Source organism: Lepidochelys olivacea (assembly GCF_965140295.1).
Source record: "Lepidochelys olivacea isolate rLepOli2 genome assembly, chromosome: 19".
Classification (NCBI taxonomy): Eukaryota; Metazoa; Chordata; order Testudines; family Cheloniidae; genus Lepidochelys; species Lepidochelys olivacea.
The window spans coordinates 10,703,920-10,723,276 of NC_140429.1; the positions used below are offsets into that span (position 1 = coordinate 10,703,920).

A 19,357-nucleotide genomic window follows, 5' to 3' on the forward strand; every position below is an offset into this window, starting at 1 on the left:
GCAGGGGTGGGGGTGACGGAAGAGAGCAAACTTCTGCTCCTCCGGAGGAGGCTCAGGGCCCCTGGAGAGGTCCCTGCGAGGCCCCAGCTCACCTGGCCGCCTTCTCCTCCCTCCAGCCTAGGCGCCCACCTGGACAGGTAACGCACCTCCTGCGCTCTCCACCTGTTGCCAAGATTGGCGGGGTTTGGGGAGTCTGAACCTCCAGGAGTACGATGCAGCCACCCCCTCCTGCATGCCCTGCAGGCCTTGGACCTCACCCCTTCCCTGCAGAGGAGGAGCCCCTGGTCCCGGTGGGGTGGCTGGTGGGTATGGGGAGGCAGTGCTTCGAGCTGACCTCACAGTGCCAGCTGGCAGGTATTTCCTCTCCTGGGTCCTGTTCAGACACGAATGCCTGGCTGGTCTCTTGGGAAGTCTGTGGTGTGCGGGGTGGGGAGCTAGCTCCAGGGATTGCCCCGCTTCTCTGCAGCATGGCAGGGGTACCCACCCCATCTTCCTCCTTCCTGCCTGGAGCACGGGCCGTGGTACTGCCAGGGGACCAGGTTACCTGGAGCCCCAGCCCCTGGTCTCGTCAGCAGGAGGTGTGCCGCTCTCCCGGGCAAAGGGGCTGGGGTCTAGTTGGGGGGTGCGGATCCATAGTCACTGGGGGTTGGGAGCGCTCGGCGTACTGGGCCCAAAGGCTCCACTTCGGTGGGGACTGGATTTGTGCAGGAGTGGCGTAGCTGCCATGCTGTGGGTGCTGTCCTCTGGCTGGGATCGGAGACCACGGTCCTACTCCTGCGATGGCGAGTGGTCAGGGTGGAAAACAAAGACCCAGAGAACTGGCTGGAAAGCAGGGATGTACATATCTCTGTGCACCTAGTGGTGGGGTGTGCTGTGAAACAGCTGCCGCGTTTCACCCCAGAGGTGGCCGCATTGCAGTGCTGAAGCACAGAGAGCCTGGTGCCTGGCCGAGCGTCGTTCAAGCTTGGGAAGTGCTCTGGGTGCGGGTTGTGTCTCAGCTCGCAGTGCAGTGCTCTGGAGGGACGGGAGCGGGGCGGGGTGGGGTGGGGGGCGTGCGCCAGGTTTGCTTCGGGTGTCTGCGCCTGGCGACGGGGCTGAGGGCGCGGGTGTCCATGGGTGTTGCTGGAGAGCCGCGCTCCCTGGTTCAGCCGATTTTATTTGGGGCGCTATACTGAGCGGCTTTCATAAACAAACGGGGCTGGCTTCCCCCACCCCCAGACCCGCTGTGTGTGTACGCCACCCACCCGCGTCCCAGCCAGGCACGGCCGCAGAGCCGCAGCGAGCGCGTCTCTAGTGGGATGGTCAGACCTCAGCCTCTGTTTTGATTCCTGGTGCAGCGGGCGGCCGCTCTGGAGGAGAGGCGCGTGGGCTTCATTTGCAGCAGGCAGTAAACAGGATGCTGCCCGTGGTGGAGATCAGCCTGCAGCCCATGGAGGCAGAGAGCTGCGTGGAATTAACAAGACAGCGGGAACCTCCTCCAGAAGGTGCTGCCTCCCCGGCTCCGGCCCCAGCTGCTTCATTCGCTGCTGAAATGCAGCCACCTCTGGGGTGGGGGAGCAGGGCTCAGCCAAGCCCGCTGGCCCATGCCTCCCCATCCTCTTTCTATGTGCCATGAAATCCCGGACGGCCGGAGAGCGCAGGCAAGGCCTTGGTTTGTTCGGTCTCTTCCCAGAGACCCCAGCTTCTCTGTCTTGGAAGGGCGAAAGGTGGAGCCGTGGGCTGGGCCAGGAGTCAGCCACTCTTCTCCTCTGCAGTCGGCTTTGCTTTCACCTGTCCCAGGATCTCTGTGCAGGGGGGACCCACCCTCTCCCCTGACTTCTGTCTCGGCACCGATGGGACTGCAGCTCCCGGGTCGCTCGATCCTGGGGGCTCCATATAACTGGGAATCCTTCAGGTCCAGGGCTTCCACCGATGGGGAGGAGGGACAGGGCAAGGGGCGAGGGGTAGGGCATGGAGAGGGGGTGCTTGTGAGTCTGGGGTCGGGGGGGTGCAAGGGGAGGGCAGGGGCTGCGTGCTGTGTGTTGAGGGGATGTGGAGATGGGCCCCCGTTCTGTGGGGGCCTCCATGGACCATTCCCCGTGGGAGCAGGGCCGCCCCGAGGCCCAGGAGGGACCTGTGTAGAGCTGAAGGGAGCCTCCCCGCTGGGAGAGGCCCATGGAGCCCAGGGCCCCCAGCCCACCCTGGGGCTCGTCCCGGGGGCAGCGCGGGCACCAGGTCCCTATGGTGTGCTCAGAGGTGGGGCAGTGACGGGCTCCGGTGAGAGCAAGGCAAAGATGCCCCCACTCCCGGGGGGCTGGCAGGGACTCCCGAGGGGCAGCTCCTGGCTAGCCCCAGAGGACAGTGGTCATGGCAGGGGAATCAAAGCCAGGTCTCTGCCCTGGAGCTGGGGGGACATGACCCTCTGAGAGGGAGGCCTCAGGTCTGGCCATGGGGACCCCCGGCCTGGCAGCGGGGCTGGAGGGGGAGTTGGGCCTCTCCCCTGCCCCGCTCCGGCCCCACCACTGGAGGGAGGATGGAGCTGGCATGCCCGCTTCCCGGTGCCATCCAGCCCAGGCTTGCACGGGGTTGGGGCGGCAGGCTGGGACCTGCTACTGGCTTCCTGCTTTCCTCGTCCACCCCCCGCCCCGCCCCCATGCAAGCAGGGTGGGGCATGGGGGCAGGGAGAGCGCTGGCAGCTGGCAGTGGGCCGCAGGGACCCGCTGGCGATGCTGGGGCTGCCCAGTGGTCCCTGCTCCCCACCCCCAGGTGGGCCACACACAGCTCCTGGGGGAAATGCCAGCTCCCTGGTCCTGCCCCTGCCAGGTGAACAACCCAGGCTGCACCTCCCTGCCTGGCACAGGGCCCAGTGGAAGGCAAATCCCACACTGGATTCCTGGTTTGGCTGGATCCCAGCCCTGCTCCTCCCTAGGTACTGGCTCAGTGCCCAGCCCCCAGCGGCCGGAGGAGGGGGAACTGTCCTTGCCCAGAGTAAGTTGTCGGGGGGGGGCTCGCCTTGGTGCTGGAACTGGAGCATTTCCGTGCCCTGGTGGTGCCACGGGCCCGGCGCGCGCTGCGTGACAAGGGTTGCTCCTTTGACTCTGCAAATGTTTTCCTTCTGGGAGGGGCGCTGCATTGGTCCCAATCTCCCTCCCCCGCTGGCTGTCCCGTTAAATCCCAGCTGCTCAGGACTGGGGATGGCACAGAGCCCAGACTGACGGCTGCAACCCCCGCCCCGGCGCAGCTGGTACCCTTCCACCAGCAGCTGGACACCTGGCGCCTGCCTGGTCTGCGCTATGCCCGTGTGGGCCTGCCATGGGCCTCACGCCGCCTGCCCACAACTGGCCTCCACCTCCACTCCGGGTTCCAGGCTTACATTGCATTACAACCCTAGACACCAGGGGCGCTGATTGGCAGCTCAGGGCAGCATCCCGTCAGCCAGCTGGAGTCCTCGGAGCAAGCAAGCCCTCTGACTGGCCCCCGGGCTGGCTCCCCGAAGCCCTGCTTAGCTCTGCCCCACCGGCGGCCAGAGGCCATTCTCCGTGGCCCTCGATTAGATGGGCCCAGTGAGGGGAAGGGTCACGCGGCAAGTGGGGGAAAGAACTCGGACGGTTTCTGGCTCCTAGTCTCATGCTCAGTCCACTAGGCCATGCGGGGTGAGCAAAGGCCAGGCCGCAGGCAAGGGCAAATTCAGAGCCTGGCTCTGTTGCTGCCCCTTTCCTGCCCCAGTGTGACATGCAATCTCGTTTCCTCTTCACGCCGCTTCCTGGCACTCAGCAGACTGGGCGATGCCCCTTAGCCCCCACAAGCTGCTTCTGTTGCAACCGCCCTCTATCCTCTCATGGCAGGCTCTTTCTCAACGCAAATTGCAGGGACAGGTCTGCGCAGGTCGCTTGCTGTGTGGCAACAGCCAAGCGCATCTGCAGCCCAGGAGATAGGCCAAAGTCAGGGCTTGGCTCTTGGCGCTCTGTGTAAGAGGAGTTTGGGGGGGCTCAGTCCAGTTCCTGCTGGCCCATTGTCCCCATCCCAGAAACCACCATTGCACCTGGCACCAACTAGCTCCTACGTGGGTGGTCTTGGGGACTGAATGCCCCTCTGGCCCCCAAAGGGGGAAGCCCCAGCCCTACCGTGCGCCCTGGAAAAGTCCCTCTCCCTGGTGTCGTGCCGCTGTGCTGCAATGCGACCGGGGAATGCACCAGCCCTTAAAGATACAACAAGGTGCTTTAATGCGCCAGGAAAGGTTGCCCTTCCTGTTGCCCCCTGGAAAACCCCGGGGATGACTGGCACTCTCCGGGCCATCACCCCCCAGGGCGCAGCCCTGGAATCCCCTTCCTTAGAAGTTTTTAAGGTCAGGCTTGACAACGCCCTGGCTGGGATGATTTAGTTGAGATTGGTCCTGAGGGTTGATCTGGGCAGAGGGTTGGACTAGATGACCTCCTGAGGTCCCTTCCAACTCTGTTATTCTATGATTCTATGTTTCTATGATTCTAACACGGGCAGAGCTCGCTCTGAGCAAACACCCTGGGCAAACACAGACACAGCTGGCTGCGAGGGGGACTGGCCCCTGACTGTTGAGTGGGCTGGCCCAGAGGCAGGGACAGGGGCTCCTGTGCTGCATCTGGCTTGTGGATTTAGTGGGGACCCAGGAGTGGGCTGACTGGGTCGCCTGGTTCTGGGATCTCTCACCCATGTGGCTGGCCAGGGCTCCAGGGTGCTACTCTTGGGCTGATTCTTGGTTTTACCATTTGGGCCACATAAAACCCTGGTGCAAGCTGGGGTGACTCCTACTGACAAGGGTGGGAATTGCACCCCCTTCCTCCAGGCCTGAGTCCAGCCCAGCACCATGTCGCATCCCCTGTATTGCGAATGTCTGGAGAAAGCTGAGTGGGGACAGCGCTGCGGGGACCCTGCTGCCGTGCGGCTAAGGTGACAGAGTGACCCAGGAGATCGAGATTCTGTTCTTGGCTCCGCCACTGCTGCTCTGGGGCAAACTGTTGCCCCGTTCTGGGCCTCAGTTTCCCCCTCTGCAATAAGACCCACCTCTGGCGAGGCTCTGCTAACCAATGGCTGAGGTGCAGCGAGATCTTAGCCTGGAAGGGGATGGAGAAATTCCAGACATTTTATTGTTAGTCCTTCCTTCAGATCTGGCTCGGTGGCTGCCCCCGTTGTAGCCGCAGATGGCTGGACAGTCCATCCCCGCTCGGAGACCAGGGCTGCTGAGCTCTTGCTTTGCCAGACTCCCGAACTATCTGGGAGCCAGCGCCTCGATCCCGTTCCCCACAGCGCCTCCTGCTGGACGAGGCTGGGGCTGGGCTGGCTGCGCTTTCCCCCTTGCGGCCGATTCGCCTGCCCCGTTGCCTCCTGCGGGGTGGCAGCAGAGCTGGGCGGTTACGACACCCGGATGTCTGGCTGGAGCGTTTGCTGCAGGCAGTTGAAGTTGCTGGTTTGTGTGGGTGGGGTGGAGGCGGGGGAGGAAGGCCTCTGCTGCTGGCAGATCTGCCCTGCAGGTGCCGGTTACGTCGCTAACAGAGGCTCTTCCATCCCCAGGAGGGGGCCATCTGCCTGCAGGGGTTCAGAAGGCCAGGCCGGACGTGCCCTTCTGCCCCCCAGGGCCGGGCTCGTTCAGGGTGAGCCTGGCAAAGGTCAGGGTGTACCTGGCTTCGAGTGGCCACAACGTGCCCGGCGAGCCCTTGCTAGGGGCGTCCCTGGTGTCTGAGGGCTGGGCCACAGATGCTCGGGCATTCTGAGCCCAGGCCGGGGGCCCGGGACCTCCTGTGGGCAACTCGCGCCTCGCTTTCCTGGCTAGCAAGGCGTTCTGCGGGGTGGGAGAGGGGGGGTTACTGATTGGCAGCGAGACCAACACGTTGTTATGGACCTGCCGCCAGCGGGGGCTCCTGGAGACTCGTTTAGTGGAGGGGAGATGGGGGCTGTGTGCGGGGTCGTGGGCAAGGGTGACGCTGCAGATGAGCAATGGCTGGGGGCAGGGACGCCAGGCTCTGTACCTGAGCCAGAGGCCCTAGACACACCCTGCAGCTCCGGCTTCCCCTCCCAGGCTGCTGGCAGCCGAGCGAAAGGAGAATGGCGTTAGCTGGCCGTGGGGGTTAGCACACGCACACCCCAGCTACGGGCGCATGGGAGACCCGGACTGAGCGTGTCCGACTTCTGGGTTTGCCCGGTTCTGCTGCCAGGGTCCCTCAGAAGCCGAGACCCGTTCGGGAGGTGGTGGCCGGTCCCCAGGCCCCTTCCTTCCCCGCAGGCTCCTGCATTAAGAGGGGATCTGGGGTGGTCCTCACCTCTTTTGGCTCTGTCTCCGCAGGCGGTCGAGATGGAGCGTGCCCTGCTGATGGGCCCACGGAGCGGTGCGGACCGGAGCTGAGGGCTGCCACGTGCTTCCCCGCCCCCGCGTTGGGCGCGCCTTGCTACCTTTGGGCCCTGGCAAAGTGGCAGAATGGCTCTAGCGGACAGCTGCCCGTCATCCCCCTGGTTCTGCGGCGGGCAGTGACGGGGTGAAGGCACCTGGGACTGAGGGGCCAGGGCTGACCTCGCGGCTTGTTCCTGGGCTTGCTGTGCGTTGGGAGGAGAGCCCCGCGGGAGAGGCGTGGCTCTGCCCCGGGCAGTACCAGTCCTGTTCCCCGGGCACAGCCAGCCTCACCATGGCCCAGGACATAGACACAGATGCGCTGCTGGATCTGAGCTTCTTGACGGAAGAAGAGCACGAGGCTATTGTGGAGGTGCTGAGCAGGGACTTGCGGCTCAGGGTGCTGGAGGAAGGACGCATCAGGTGAGCCCAGGAGATGCTGTCGGGTGCACGCCTGGTCTGCACATGCATCTGCGGTGGGTTAGTTCAGCTGGGGCAGGCCCCCACGGGGAGGCTTTCATTCCAGTTTGAGCGGCTTATTTCTTTTTGGCTTAAATGGGTCCCCGGTTGACTTAAGCTCGAGCCAAGCCAGCGGGAAGCCGAGCGGCCACACAGCTGTTGAGCCGGGTGGGTTAGCGCTAGGTCCTCATGGCTGAAAGATGGGATTGTACATAAGCCTGCTTGTGTCCCTGGGGCCCCAACGCACAGGGGGTCTTTACCTTGGTCATAGATCATAGATCATAGAATATCAGGGTTGGAAGGGACCTCAGGAGGTCATCTAGTCCAACCCCCTGCTCAAAGCAGGACCAATCCCCCATAGTTGCCCCAGATCCCTAAATGGCCCCCTCGAGGATTGAACTCACAACCCTGAGATTAGCAGGCCAATGCTCAAACCACTGAGTTGGTGTGTCAAATAGTAATACCTGGCTCTCATCAGCAGAGCTGAAAGCCATTTACAAAGCACATCAGCATCAATATCCCCCTTTGTAGAGATGGGGAAACCGAGGGACGGAGCGGTGCCGTGATTTGCCCACAGCCACCTGGCAGCAGAGCCAGGAATAGCACCCAGGTCTGCTAAATCCAGTCTGGTGCTCTATCCATTAGGCCACATTGCCTTCCAAGTCAACGGCAACACTAGACCCCCCCACCTGGGATTAACCTCAGCTAGCTCCACGGAGGTAAAATCTACAGCCCCTTGGTGCCGCTCGGATTTTGCACCAAGCTGGCGCTCTGGCTGTAAGGACCCACCTCTCTCTGCAGCGGGGAGGCACGGTTGTGCCGGTATCTTTGCTCTGCCCTCGCTGGGAGAAGGAGCCACGTATCACCGCGTGTGCATATTCTCGGCCCCGCTGGGCACCTTGGCTGCGTCCTCATGAGGTTCAAAGGTTCATTTTTAGGATTCGCTTTGACCAGCCAACACACATTAAGCCTGCAACTGCCCGGTCCACGCTGGGATCAGGGAACACGTCTTTCAAAAGACACCTGGTTCCCATCGATGGACGGAGCCCGAGTGTAGACAGGGGTTTGTGATCTTAAGATTTTATCCTGCTGCCCGTCACCTTGGTGTCTGAGCACATAAAATCCATGGCATAGAAGTCCCTAGTGGATTTCCTGGAGACTCTGACTCTCCTCTCTCTACAGGTTAAAAACTCTGCTTGAGGAAGGATTGTTAGTTTGGCTTTTTAAGATTAATTTTCTGGGTTTTGTTGTTTGGTAGTAGGGGTTTGGGGTGCACGGGGTGTCGGTTTGGGGTGCAGGGTGATCAGTGTCATGGTTTGGGGTACAGCAGAGTCAGCATCATGGTTTGGGGCACAGGAGGGTGAGCATTGGGGTTTGGGACACAGGAGGCATCAGGGTTGGGGTGCAGGGGATCTGCATTGGGGTTTTGGGTACAGGGCGTTGCCAGTGTTGGGGTACAGGGAGATCAGCATTGGGGTTTGGGGTATGGGGGTACCAGCATTAGGATGCAGGGTGATAAGCATTGGAGTATAGGGGGATCATCTTTGGGCTGCAGGGGTGTCAGTGTCAGGGTCTGGGGCAGAGAGGGGATCTGCGTTGGGGTGCAAGGGGATCAGCATTGGGGTTTGGGGTACAGGGAGTACTAGCGTTGGGGTGCAGGGCAGAGAGGGGATCAACATTGGGGTGCAGGGGGATCAACATTGGGGTTTAGGGTACGGGTGGTGCCAGCATTGGGGTGCAGGGAGATCAGCATTGGGGTTTGGGGTACAGAGGGTGCCAACATTGGAGTGCAGGGGATCAGCATTGGGGTTTGGGGTACAGGAGGCATCAGGGTTGGGGTGCAGGGGATCTGCATTGGGGTTTGGGGTACAGGGGGTTGCCAGTGTTGGGGTTGAGGGAGATCAGCTTTGGGGTATGGGGATACCAGCATTAGGAAGCAGGGTGATAAAGCATTGGAGTATAGGGGATCACCTTTGGGCTGCAGGGTTGTCAGTGTCAGGGTTTAGGGCAGAGAGGGGATCAGCGTCGGGGTGCAGGGGGATCAGCATTGGGGTACAGGGGGATAAGCGTTGAGGTTTGGGGTGCAGGGGATAGAAGCGGGTGCCGGTGCTGGGCGTGTCATTCTTAGCATGGAAAGGCTTTAGCAAAGCAGAAGGATTTGCCTTTACCGAGTTTCTTTAAGCTGCTCAGACTCTGTGGCCTGATCCCCCACTGGAAGTTTGCACCGTTCGCCTATGGGGCGTGTTGGCTGGCCAGGTGGGACCTTGGGGGAGAGGCTGGGGCTGGCCGTGGGCAGCTGATGTGTTTGTGGGGGGGTTCAGCCCTCGTTGAGTACTGATCATGTCTCCTGGCCAACAGCGGATGGGTAGAACAGACGGTGGGGGGGAAATGGAAGCCCAGCTGCTGATCTGAAGCAGGCGGACACCAGCAGTGGGCTGTGGTTGCTAGTCCCTCCCGGGTGCTGTGATGGGACGAGTATGTTTCCGGGAAGTGGCTCAAACATTCCCCCTCTCCTCGCCGCCAGCAAACTGCGTGAGTCCGTTTCTGATCCCACCCAGCTGAAGATCCTGACCGGGGACTGGTTCTGCGATGTCCGCTCCAAGTGCCACCGGCACAATCACTTTGGTTCTGATCTCGTTCGGGCCTCCATCCGCAGGAAGAAGAAACCCAAAGGTAAGAGCTGGGAGAGGGTCTGGCCTCTGGGATCTCAGGGGAGCTTCTGCTGGGTGCCTGATGGAGGAGAGGGACCCAGCACTGAACGCTGCCTAAGCTGGTGCATGCTGGTCAAATCCTCAGGGAGCCTCATGGCAATCCCATCATGTGTTGCACGCCCTTGCTGCAATTCTGAAAACGGGGGGAGGCCCTGCCCGCCCAGGATCAGAGAAAGTCTTCTGCATCTGACCAATGGTGAGCTGCCCAGCCCGAAATCCCAGGGTCAGCTGCCTGGATGTCCATGAGCCTCTGCCAGGCTAGCATGGCAGAGGTGTCCTGACTCTCACAGCTGCATCCAGTTGTGTGCCAGCCTGCCCTGGTGTGGGGCTGTCCCCATCTAGTGGCTGCAGCTTGCTGAGAGGCTGGCGAGGGACCCGGCTTTGTCCCGTGGGGACGTCGTGCCCTAGAGGCCCCGATTTCAGTGAGCCGGGAATCCGACACTGGGACAGGGCAGGGAGGGGGAGATGTTGCTTCAGTCCCTTTAGATTTCCATGATCCCTGTGAGCAGGTGAGCGGGGGCCGAAGCACAGTGCCAGCCTGGGGGACCTGGAGGTGATCAGTGAGCCAGCATTCGAGGAGGAGGGTACGTTTGATGTGCCGGATGCTGAGGACAGGTGAGAAGCTTTTTGGCTTAGAGGCCCAAAGTGGAGAGAGGAGGAATTGTGTGTGTGTGCGGGTGGGTGTGTGCCTCTTTCCAGTTGTGTGAGGGGAAGGAGTGTGCATTTGTGGGTGTCAGTTTCCTGATGCCACGCACCCTTTAGCTGTGTGCGTGATGGGAGCAGCCTTGGTAGGCTGGTAGCGAGCGGGAGCGGCTGCTGGTAGCAGCGGTGACTCGGGCCCCGGGGAGAGGAGTGTGGAAGGGGCTCACTCGTGGGGTGTAGGGAGGGTTTTGTGGGTGAAGGAGAATCTCCACTGGCTGGCTGGGAGGAGGGTTAGCAAGGGGCCTGCTGCTGCTTGCATCCTCCCTGACTGTAAAGCTGGCTGTTTCCTTCCATTAGGGGGACAGGGAGAAATGGATGGGGCGGACGGGGGGAGGTTGAAACAGACACCTGGGCGGATGCGGGAAAGAAGCAGAAACAGAGGGGGAGATAAATAAGTGGGAAGCCAGCGAATGGGGGCAGGGAGAGACGGATGGACAGCCCCAGCCGGAGGCTGCCCCACTTTTGGAAGAAGGGTCTATGAAGAGCAGAGCGGTGCACCCACTTCCTGGAGGAGGAAGCCAGACATCTTGGTAGCCTGGAGACTTGTCCAGAAAGACTAATCATTTTCTCCTCTCGCAGGCTTCCCCAAGAGGCTGCTCACCAGCTGCCCCATCCCATAGAGGCTCAGGTCAGTTGCGTCTTGTGACGTGGGCAATTTAGAGGTGTCCTCACAGGAATTACTGCCCCCCACCCTGGTGCAGACCCGGCCTTGTCTAGTGAGGCGCTCACCAGCAGGGTGGCAGCCCGGGGCCATGTGTCGGCATCTGGGCCTTTGTTTTGCGTTAAATGCTGAAGCAGTGACGTGGGGGCTGCCGGGTTACAATCGCAAGAGGCTGGGAAAAGCAAAAGTCGGGCTGCCTGGCTGCGTGGAAGTAACATATGAAGCTGCACATTTAACCGGAAAAGCAGGCTCAGAAATGTCTACAGACGTCCAACCCGCTGGAGTTACTGTTACTGGCGGGATGTGCCTTGACTTGCCCTTTTCAGACTCTCATTCCTTAGCCAGTCTCCATTATATTTGCAGGAAAAGGGGTTTTGCCCTGAATGTCCTTGGTTCCTTCCCCACCGCTCCCAAAGGCAGTGGGTGGGGAAAGACAGTGATCTGATACATGGAGGCGTTCCAGCGGGCTTTGGAGTTTATCAAATAGAAGCCAGTCCCAGAGAGCACAATTCTTCCCATCAGTGGGTGATCCCAAAGGGTTAATAGTAGAGCTGGGCTCAGATGCCGATCTGGATCGGAGGGTTCCCAGAGTCTGGGGCACAGGGATGGAGCCCCAGGCCTAGCCCTGCCCCCAGCCTGGCCCGGCCACGGCTCTGCTCCTGGTCCCAGAGCCAACCCCAGCCTCAGCCCCCTTACCCTGTCCGCCCCACTTCCCCACCAAGCTACGGCCCCCACGCCTGGCCCTGGCTGTTGGGTGTGTGTGTATGTGGACAAGGATGGCGGGGGGAGGGGGGGGCACGACCGTGAACAGTTTGGGGACCACTGCTTTGAAGAGTATAAACTGCACTTCCAGAGCAAACCTTCCTCAGTCTGCAGATTTAAATTTACAAAGCAGCTGTTTCGAATATACAAATAATATTGGAAGTGGGGTGTGTGTTGCTTTTTTGCTGCTGTCATTGTTACTTGGTGAACTTCCTAGTTCTGCGACATCACAGTCTGAAGATCTTGGATAGTAATTAATGTGATTTGCATATGCAGATCAGCCCGATAAGAATGTATTTCCCCAAAGAGCCCATATAAGTGGAGTTGGCCTGTTTCTTTAACCAGTTTTCTTGTCTCTGTAGGAGGACACAAGTCAGTCTAGCAAGCAGGAGGCTGAGGGCAAGCCAGGTAAATGTCCCTACAGCCTGTTGCAATTGCATGGGGAAATGGGATGTTGTAGGGTCCCCGTCTTGTAGGTCTCTCGGCCCGGTGCCCCGCATGCGGGCTGCGGGCCCCGGGGTATTCTGACCTCGTGTCCCACAGACCAACCCAAACGCCTCCTCTTTGTTAACGCAGAGAGCACCAACCCGTTCTACCCATTGAATGCAGAGGAAGAAGAGGTGGATACTGATCCGTCCCCGGACAGCCTCGTCACAGGACAGGTAGGAAGGTGCTTGGGTCTGCCCCTGGGCTTTTTATGTTCTAGACAAACCCCAGTACGGAAATCCTCACCCCCCAATCCGGGCTCTCCATCACCACCTGCGTCACTTACTGACAGGGCCAGTCATGGCTGGGGTCCCTGCCACATATTCTCCCCATCTCATAGCTGGGGCAGGTGTAGGACACCTGGGCCAGGTGTCCTACAACAACTTGCTGATTGGTGCAGAGCGGGCTGGCACTCACCCACACAAGAGAGCATTAAATCAGCTTAAAATGGCTTCAAACCAGTTATTTTAAATGCAGCTCATCACAGAATCATAGACTATCAGGGTTGGAAGGGACCTCAGGAGGTCATCTACTCCAACCCCCTGCTCAAAGCAGGACCGATCCCCGACTAAATCATCCCAGCCAGGGCTTTGTCAAGCCTGGCCTTAAAAATATCTAAGGAAGGAGATTCTTTAGCTCAGACAACAACCTGTGGGGCTGGCTGCTGGGGGGGATGAGTTGCAGATGTTCCTGTGCCATACTGGGGGGGGCGGGCGGTGGGATGCTGCATCTGTTCCTGTGCAGGGGTGCGTGACACTTTTCGGGGATATCTGAGATGTCGGGGGTGAATCACCACCTGCTTATAGCCAGAGGGAGCCCTGTCTGTGCCCACCGGTGCTCCGCTCTGGGCTCTCCCTGTGCAGGCTGGCAATATATCCCTCCTGCTCCCTTGTCTTCTGCACAGCCACAGTGGACCCCGATCTGCGGCCTCCAGGGACGCCGTGCACCCCAGTTCACAGAGTTCAATGCTCTCCTTTGCACAAGGCACTTGGCTGGGTCTAGCACAAACCCAGACTGGTGCTTCTGTAGTGGAGCGTCAGCGTCAAAGAAACACAGGTTTCGGGGTTGAGAAGCACAAGGTTACAGGTCAAAGGAAAACGAACACGCAAGCTAGAGTCTGGATTTCATAGCAAGGTCCTGTCCTGGCGGAGAAGGTGTTTCTCACCGTGCAGCGCTCGGCCAGGCCTGAACGCCGGGAGCCACCTTACAGGAGTATATCGAATAACGGATATATAACGGAGCCCAACTTTTGCTCTTTCTTTGTCTCATATCAGTTCCAGCCCCTTGTCTCTTACCCTCGGGGTCCCCTAGTCAGAGACTTTCCTTGGGGTTCTTTTGTCGCTCTAACGCCAGACAGTCCAACACCGGCCAGCTTCAGGGGTGTCCATTGTTTTTGGTGTTGGGTGAATTACCCTGGAGACCCCCCCCACCTCGTCTCAGGTGACAAGTTTCACTTTGGCCACTGGGACACCTGATCTCCCCCATGTCCCATACCTCTCAGCCCGGTTCCCCTACAAACACCGCGCGCTAACCAGGCCGGCCAGCTGTTCTTCGCTTTCGGCTGCCCCGCCCCACGACCCCGTCGGTGAAACAGGGAGACGCTGGTTGGTACAGGGGTGAAACACCTGCCTGGCTCTGTACTGGCATGAGCTCTGCAGCCCATTCAGGCAAAGAGCTCAGTGTCGCTCCAAACAAGAACCGGCCCTGCGGTGACCCAGCTCTTGGCCCTACTGCTACAGGCATGGGCTGGGTCAAGAAGGCCCCTCTCCCCGGGGGTCAGGAATGCCCAGGTGGCCCCTGCTCGGCACGCACATGGGCTGCTGAAACGGCCAGCACGGAGCAGTGTGGGAGTCAGGAGGCTGGGCTATCGCTCTGTCTTGGCCCTGGTCCCTGGGTTGGGGCTGTGTGGGGCGGCGTATGTCCGGCTCACGGCTCCCTTGGGGCCGGTTTGCTTTGTGTTCCCCAGAGTAACGGGGCCTTTCAAAACGGCCAGGAAGCCAGTGCCGGGTCACCCCCAAAGAGCAACAGCGTGGACCCCGTGAACAAACTGATGAGCTCCTCTGTATCCAGCCTCAGCTCGTCCACGGTATGGGCCGGGGCTGGGGACAAAAACCAGGGGTGGGCTGGAGTGGAAGGCTGTTGGCAACTGGGGCAGAGGGTTGGGTGGAGAGCTGTTGCCGACCAGTCATTGGTTGGCAGTTGGAGCAGGACGGATGAGTACTGGCCCTCTGAGTACTCTGAAGCCTACTGAGGTGTATGCCAGGGCCTCTGCTTGTCCATTTGATAGTCCCTTGGCCATGCAAGGGTCGCTGCAGCTGGTAGGTCAGGAGTGGGCTCAGCACTTAGCCCTTCGGGCTCTGTGGCAGGGGGATTTTAAGGCCATGTCCCCATCACATGATGCAGGATTTTACCGTGTTTCAAGGGGCCATTAACGTGGTCCCAGCTTGGGCTCCCCTCTGCGTCTCTCCTCCTGTCTCCAATTGCATTCTACCTGCTCTGCCTGTGGGGGGGTCCCTCCCCCATTCTGACCCTCCTGCTCTGACCCCCGTCCCGCGCCTGCAGCTGAGTGGCAGCATGATGAGTTTGTACAGCGACAGCGATGTGGGGAATGTGGAGGTGCGTGGCTGCATCCAGTTTGCCCTGCAGTACGAGGCCAGGAAGAAGGAGCTGCAGATCCAGGTCATCCAGTGCCGGGACCTGGCCGAGGCCAAGAAGCAGCGATCGGACCCGTGAGTGCCGCAGTGGGGCAGGGCCCGCTGGGCTTGGACCTCCCGTCCTGACGTGCTTAGGCTCAGATGGCCCTGCCAATGCCCAGACCAAGGGCACGGTCATAGGGGCTTTCCGCCCTTCCCCCCAACCCCACTGCACCATGGCGCTGGGCAGCCAAACAGCCCCTGTTGGTCAGAGTGCCCTGTCCAGGCAGTCCTGCCCCTGGGGGAACCCCTCCCTGCCCCCAAGCTGAGAAACCAGGTGGCCTTAGGCTGAGAGCTCCCCGCAGGATCAGGACTCCTTGATTCTTTGCTCTGCCCCAGCCTCCCTTTGTTGCCTGCAACCCCTACCCCCAGACACCGATCAGGGCTGGCTGCCTGCCCTGCCCCTGGACCTGGCTGGAGGGGGGCTTAAACCCCTCCTAGCTCTGGGGCATCCCCAGCCTGCTTCAGGCCTGAGCAGCCCACACAGCTCAGGGGCACTGAGGCTACAGGACCCGGCTATTCAGCAGGGAGTGCGTCTCTGGGGCTGCACAGACCAGTGACTCAGGGAGGGGACAGCGGGCCTGGGGAGTGAGAGGTAACAGCCTGGCCAGGCACTGTCCTGCCTCCCTCTCTTCCCCCCCCCCCCGCCCCTGCCTGCAGTTTCAGGTGTTCAAAGGGATTCCCCTCCATGTCCTGGCCTAGCAGCTTGTGCTGGGCGCTGTTCAACAGCTGCCTGGCTGCCGCAGAGAGGTGGCTGCATGTCAGTGGTGGGTGAAATGAGATCTGTAGAAAGCCACCAGCCCAGATTGCTAGTGGCCAGCCACAAATGCCAAGGCCCTCTCCCCGCCCTCCCCCATTAACTATGCTGGGCCAGAGAAAACAGCCACACCCATAGTCTGGACACAGTTCTACCGGTGTAATGATCCCACAAAGCAGTCCAGCTGGACGAGCTGTACGCTGTCCGTTAGCCGCATACCTGCGTCTACATTAGGGGCTGCTCCAGGATAACTGCCCCTAACTGACAGAGCTACACTGGGACGGAACTGGTACATGCCTATCCGGGAGCCTGGGTCAGCGTCTGCCCCCATCTCCCCGGGAGCCCTGGGTCAGTGTATGCCCCCGCACCCCCCCAGGAGCCCTGGGTCAGCGTGCGCCCCCCCTCTCCCCGGCTTCCAGGTATGTCAAGAGCTACCTCCTGCCAGACAAATCCAACAGCAAGCGCAAAACGACTGTCAAAAAGCGGAGCCTGGACCCCATCTTCAACGAGACCCTCAAGGTAAGCAGGGTGGGGGCGGAGGCTGGGACTGGGGCAGGGCATGGGCCCTGCCCCCTGCGGAAACCAGAGGGGCTTGGCCAGGAGCTGCTCTCTGGCTAAGAGGCACTGAGGGGAGGACAGTGCAGGGGGCAGGTGCGGCTCCGTGGAGGCTGGGGAAGGGGGGGGTTGTTCTTAGGAAGGGGTTGGGGGTCTGGCCCCCCAGTAGCTGCTGGAGGCTGGGTCCTTTGGGCAGTGAAGCTTCCATGGACTGCATGGGGCTGAGCGTTGGCCTGGGAAGCAGGGGGGAGGGGTACATTCCCCCCCTGCCCCAAAGGGCATCTACTCAGCCCTGGGGAGGTGGGGTGGGGGGTGCTGCAGTGTAGGGCCGGGTTGCCCCTGAGCACTGCCCACTAGGCACCACTGTTCCCAGCATCTTCTCTCTTGCCGTCGCTCTGCAGTACAAGATCGAGCAACTGGAGCTCCAGGGCCGGATCCTGAACCTGTCCGTCTGGCACCACGACTCCTTGGGGCGTAACCTCTTCATGGGGGAGGTCGAGCTCGAGCTCAGCTCCTGGGACTGGAGCAACACAGGCCCAGTGTGGTTCAGCCTCCAGCCCAGGGTGAGGGATGGCCAGCAGGCCCCGGATTCCCCACTGCCCCGTTATCCCCACTGCCCTCGCTCAGGCCCAGGGATTAGCGTGTGACCTGCCGAGCAAGCCCCGCAGCTGCCAGCCCCCGGAGCCTTGCTGGGGCCCAAGCCAGATGTGCTTTAATTAAGACACGCACCCCGTCCCCGGGGCCAGAGAACAGGCGCTGCCCCATGTCTTTCCCGGTTGCACGTGTCCCCCTCCCCAGCTGATCTTGCGGCTCTCAGCCATAGGCCTCTCCTGCCAACTCTGCTTCTGCTCCTTCCCCATCAGATGCGGGTCTTGCCTGACCTTCTCGGCAGCAGGGGCAAGCTGCTCTTCGCACTAAAGTTCATCCCCGCTGGTACTGAAGGTGAGACTGGGCATGTCCCTCGCCTGCACGGACCTCAGGCTAGTGCCCCCCCTGCCGCCCCCGAGCTGTAGGATCTGTGAACCCAGTGACTACCGGGTCCCTCTCTATTTACTGGGCCCAGCCCTGAGCGGGAGCCCGGCTCCCACCCTGAGCTGGAGATTACTCAGCCCTGCAGTGGTAGGCAGCTAGTGGCCCCGGCTGGAATGGGACTGTCCCTGGGGCAGGGCAGATGCCGCGCCCAGGTGCCCCCCTCACCTCCCCAGGGGCATGCACAGGAATAAAAATGTGGCCACTTTTGGAGGGGCACTTTCTGTGCCACCCCACAACCGGAGGAGCTGACCTCCCCCTCGCCCTGCCAGGGAGCTGCCTTCCCCCACACCAGCTGGAGGAGCTGGATCTCCCCCCACAGGCCCAGGGCCAGAGTAGCGGTCATCTCCCCCACCCTGGCCCCAGACTAGTGTAGCTGGCTCTCCCCCCACGGCCAGGATAGCTGGTTCTCACCCCTCCCCCCAGAGGACCTTGCTCTCCTTGCCCTGACCCCAGAGAAGTGCTGTGGCCCCCGCCCCCTTTACACGGGTCCTTGCCCCCCCATCACTGTGCTTTCACCTCTCTTCTAGGGGCTGGGCTCCCTCCCACGGGGGAGCTGCACATCTGGGTGAAGGCAGCTCAGAGCCTCATTCCCAGCCGGAGCGGCACCCTGGACTCCTTCATTCAGTGGTAAGGGTTGGGGGCTGTGGCCATGGGGGCGGGCAGGCAGGGCTGGAGCGGGGGAGACAGGCTGGAGGTGTGGGGTGCCCGGTAGCCATGCCACGCTGGAGTTGGGCTCAGGGTGGTGCCAGGCTCGCTGCTGCAGAGATTGTGGGACAGGGGCATGGGGCCTCTACCCCTCCACTAACACCAGCCCCCCCCCACCTCTGAGCCCCCCCTTCTCCCCTGGCCTCAGCAGTTCACAGGCCAGAGCAGCAGGGGACCCGCTTTCTTCCTGCACCCCCATGCCCCGGGCTCTTGTGCAGGGGAACCACCCGGCAGCCCCCTCGTGCCCGGTCACGGCCCCGTGCCCTGGGCTCCCCCCTCAGGCTGCGCTTCCCCCTCCAGCTACGTCCTGCCCGACGACAGCAGGACGAGCTGCCAGAAGACGCGGGTGGTGAAGCGGAGCCTGAGCCCCGTGTTCAACCACACCATGGTGTACGACGGGTTCCAGGCCAAGGACCTGAGCGAGGCCTGCGCCGAGTTCACCGTCTGGGAGTACGAGACCTTCTCCAAGCAGCAGCTGGGCGGCATCCGGCTCAGCCTGGGCACAGGTGAGCAGGCGCCCGGCGGGTGATGCCACGCAAGGGGTATTCCTGGCCATGGAGTGGGGCAGGCGGGCGGGTCCTGCGTGCCAGGGAAGGGTGGCGCCTGCAGGGGGCCGGGTTAGGCCACACTGGCATGGGCACCTCTGCCCTACTGTGTGTGTGTTCCAGGGGTGGCGAGTGGCACCCCTGCCCCTGAGGCTGCCCCAGAGCGCCAGCCCCTACCGCTTCCCTAACCCCCCTCCTCGCACTTCCATCATCTCTGGGATTTCCCGAACAGCAGCCCTAGGCCTAGGCCGTGCCCTCGGTCCGTTCGCCTCGATTCCTCTGCTGGGGGCACACAATGCCAGGCTGTTTCTGCATCCAGGGCAGGGGTTAGGACTCTCGGCCCAGGCAGTCACAGCTTGGCCTAGACCTGCCCTGTGGAAGGGGACCATGGGCGGATACAGAGAGGATGGAGGGGGGGCTGGCCGCCGGCGCCCTAGGGCAGGGCCTGCTGGAGGGTGGGAGAGACCCTGCCCCCCAACAGGGGCTATGGTGGGCTCAGACCCTCCTGCGCCCAGCCGCTGAGGGTGCCGCTTTGTCGTTATGCAGGAAGCAGCTACGGGCTCCCGGTGGCGTGGATGGACTCCACGGAGGAGGAGCGGCAAGTCTGGGAGAGCCTGCTGGCAGAGCCCCGCCAGTGGATAGAAGCCCTGCTGCCCCTGCGGACGAACCTCACCCCTCGGACTTAGCCCCTTGCCCCGGTGCTGGCTCTGAACGCCTCACCCGGCCCCTGCTTCAGGGGGATGGTGAGCCCATCGAACCAGCAGGCAGCTGCCCCCCGGCTGGGAATTGCCGGGCCCAGACGTATTGGCTAGAGAGGAACCGAGCTGCCGGGGCACAGGCCCGGCCTCTCCCTGTGTGACTGTACAGAAAATAAACCCCACGGGGCGAGCCGCGGGGCTGGGGGAAGATCTGTGCCCACCTGGCTGGTGCTTTCGGCTGATGCTGCTGGCGTGGG

The 19,357-nt window shown here is 61.6% G+C and overlaps 1 protein-coding gene across 3 annotated transcripts; it reads left to right on the forward strand.

Moving 5' to 3' along the window:
- Positions 1-19,308, forward strand: SYTL1 (synaptotagmin like 1). Of its 3 annotated transcripts, none has more exons than XM_084652247.1 (15): positions 1-137; positions 6,293-6,757; positions 9,318-9,466; positions 10,014-10,119; positions 10,786-10,834; positions 11,992-12,037; positions 12,206-12,291; positions 14,082-14,201; positions 14,678-14,844; positions 15,985-16,084; positions 16,522-16,683; positions 16,984-17,062; positions 17,680-17,779; positions 18,158-18,363; positions 18,949-19,308. In XM_084652247.1, the coding sequence occupies exons 2-15, from the start codon at positions 6,630-6,632 to the stop codon at positions 19,086-19,088; spliced, it is 1,638 nt and encodes a 545-aa protein (XP_084508373.1). In that variant the 5' UTR covers positions 1-137; positions 6,293-6,629; the 3' UTR covers positions 19,089-19,308. The 3 variants fall into 3 exon arrangements, with proteins under 3 accessions (XP_084508373.1, XP_084508375.1, XP_084508374.1); XM_084652249.1 differs by lacking the exon at positions 1-137 and adding an exon at positions 1,405-1,484; XM_084652248.1 differs by lacking the exon at positions 1-137 and adding an exon at positions 5,533-5,603.
- The last annotated feature ends 49 nt before the right edge of the window (positions 19,309-19,357 follow it).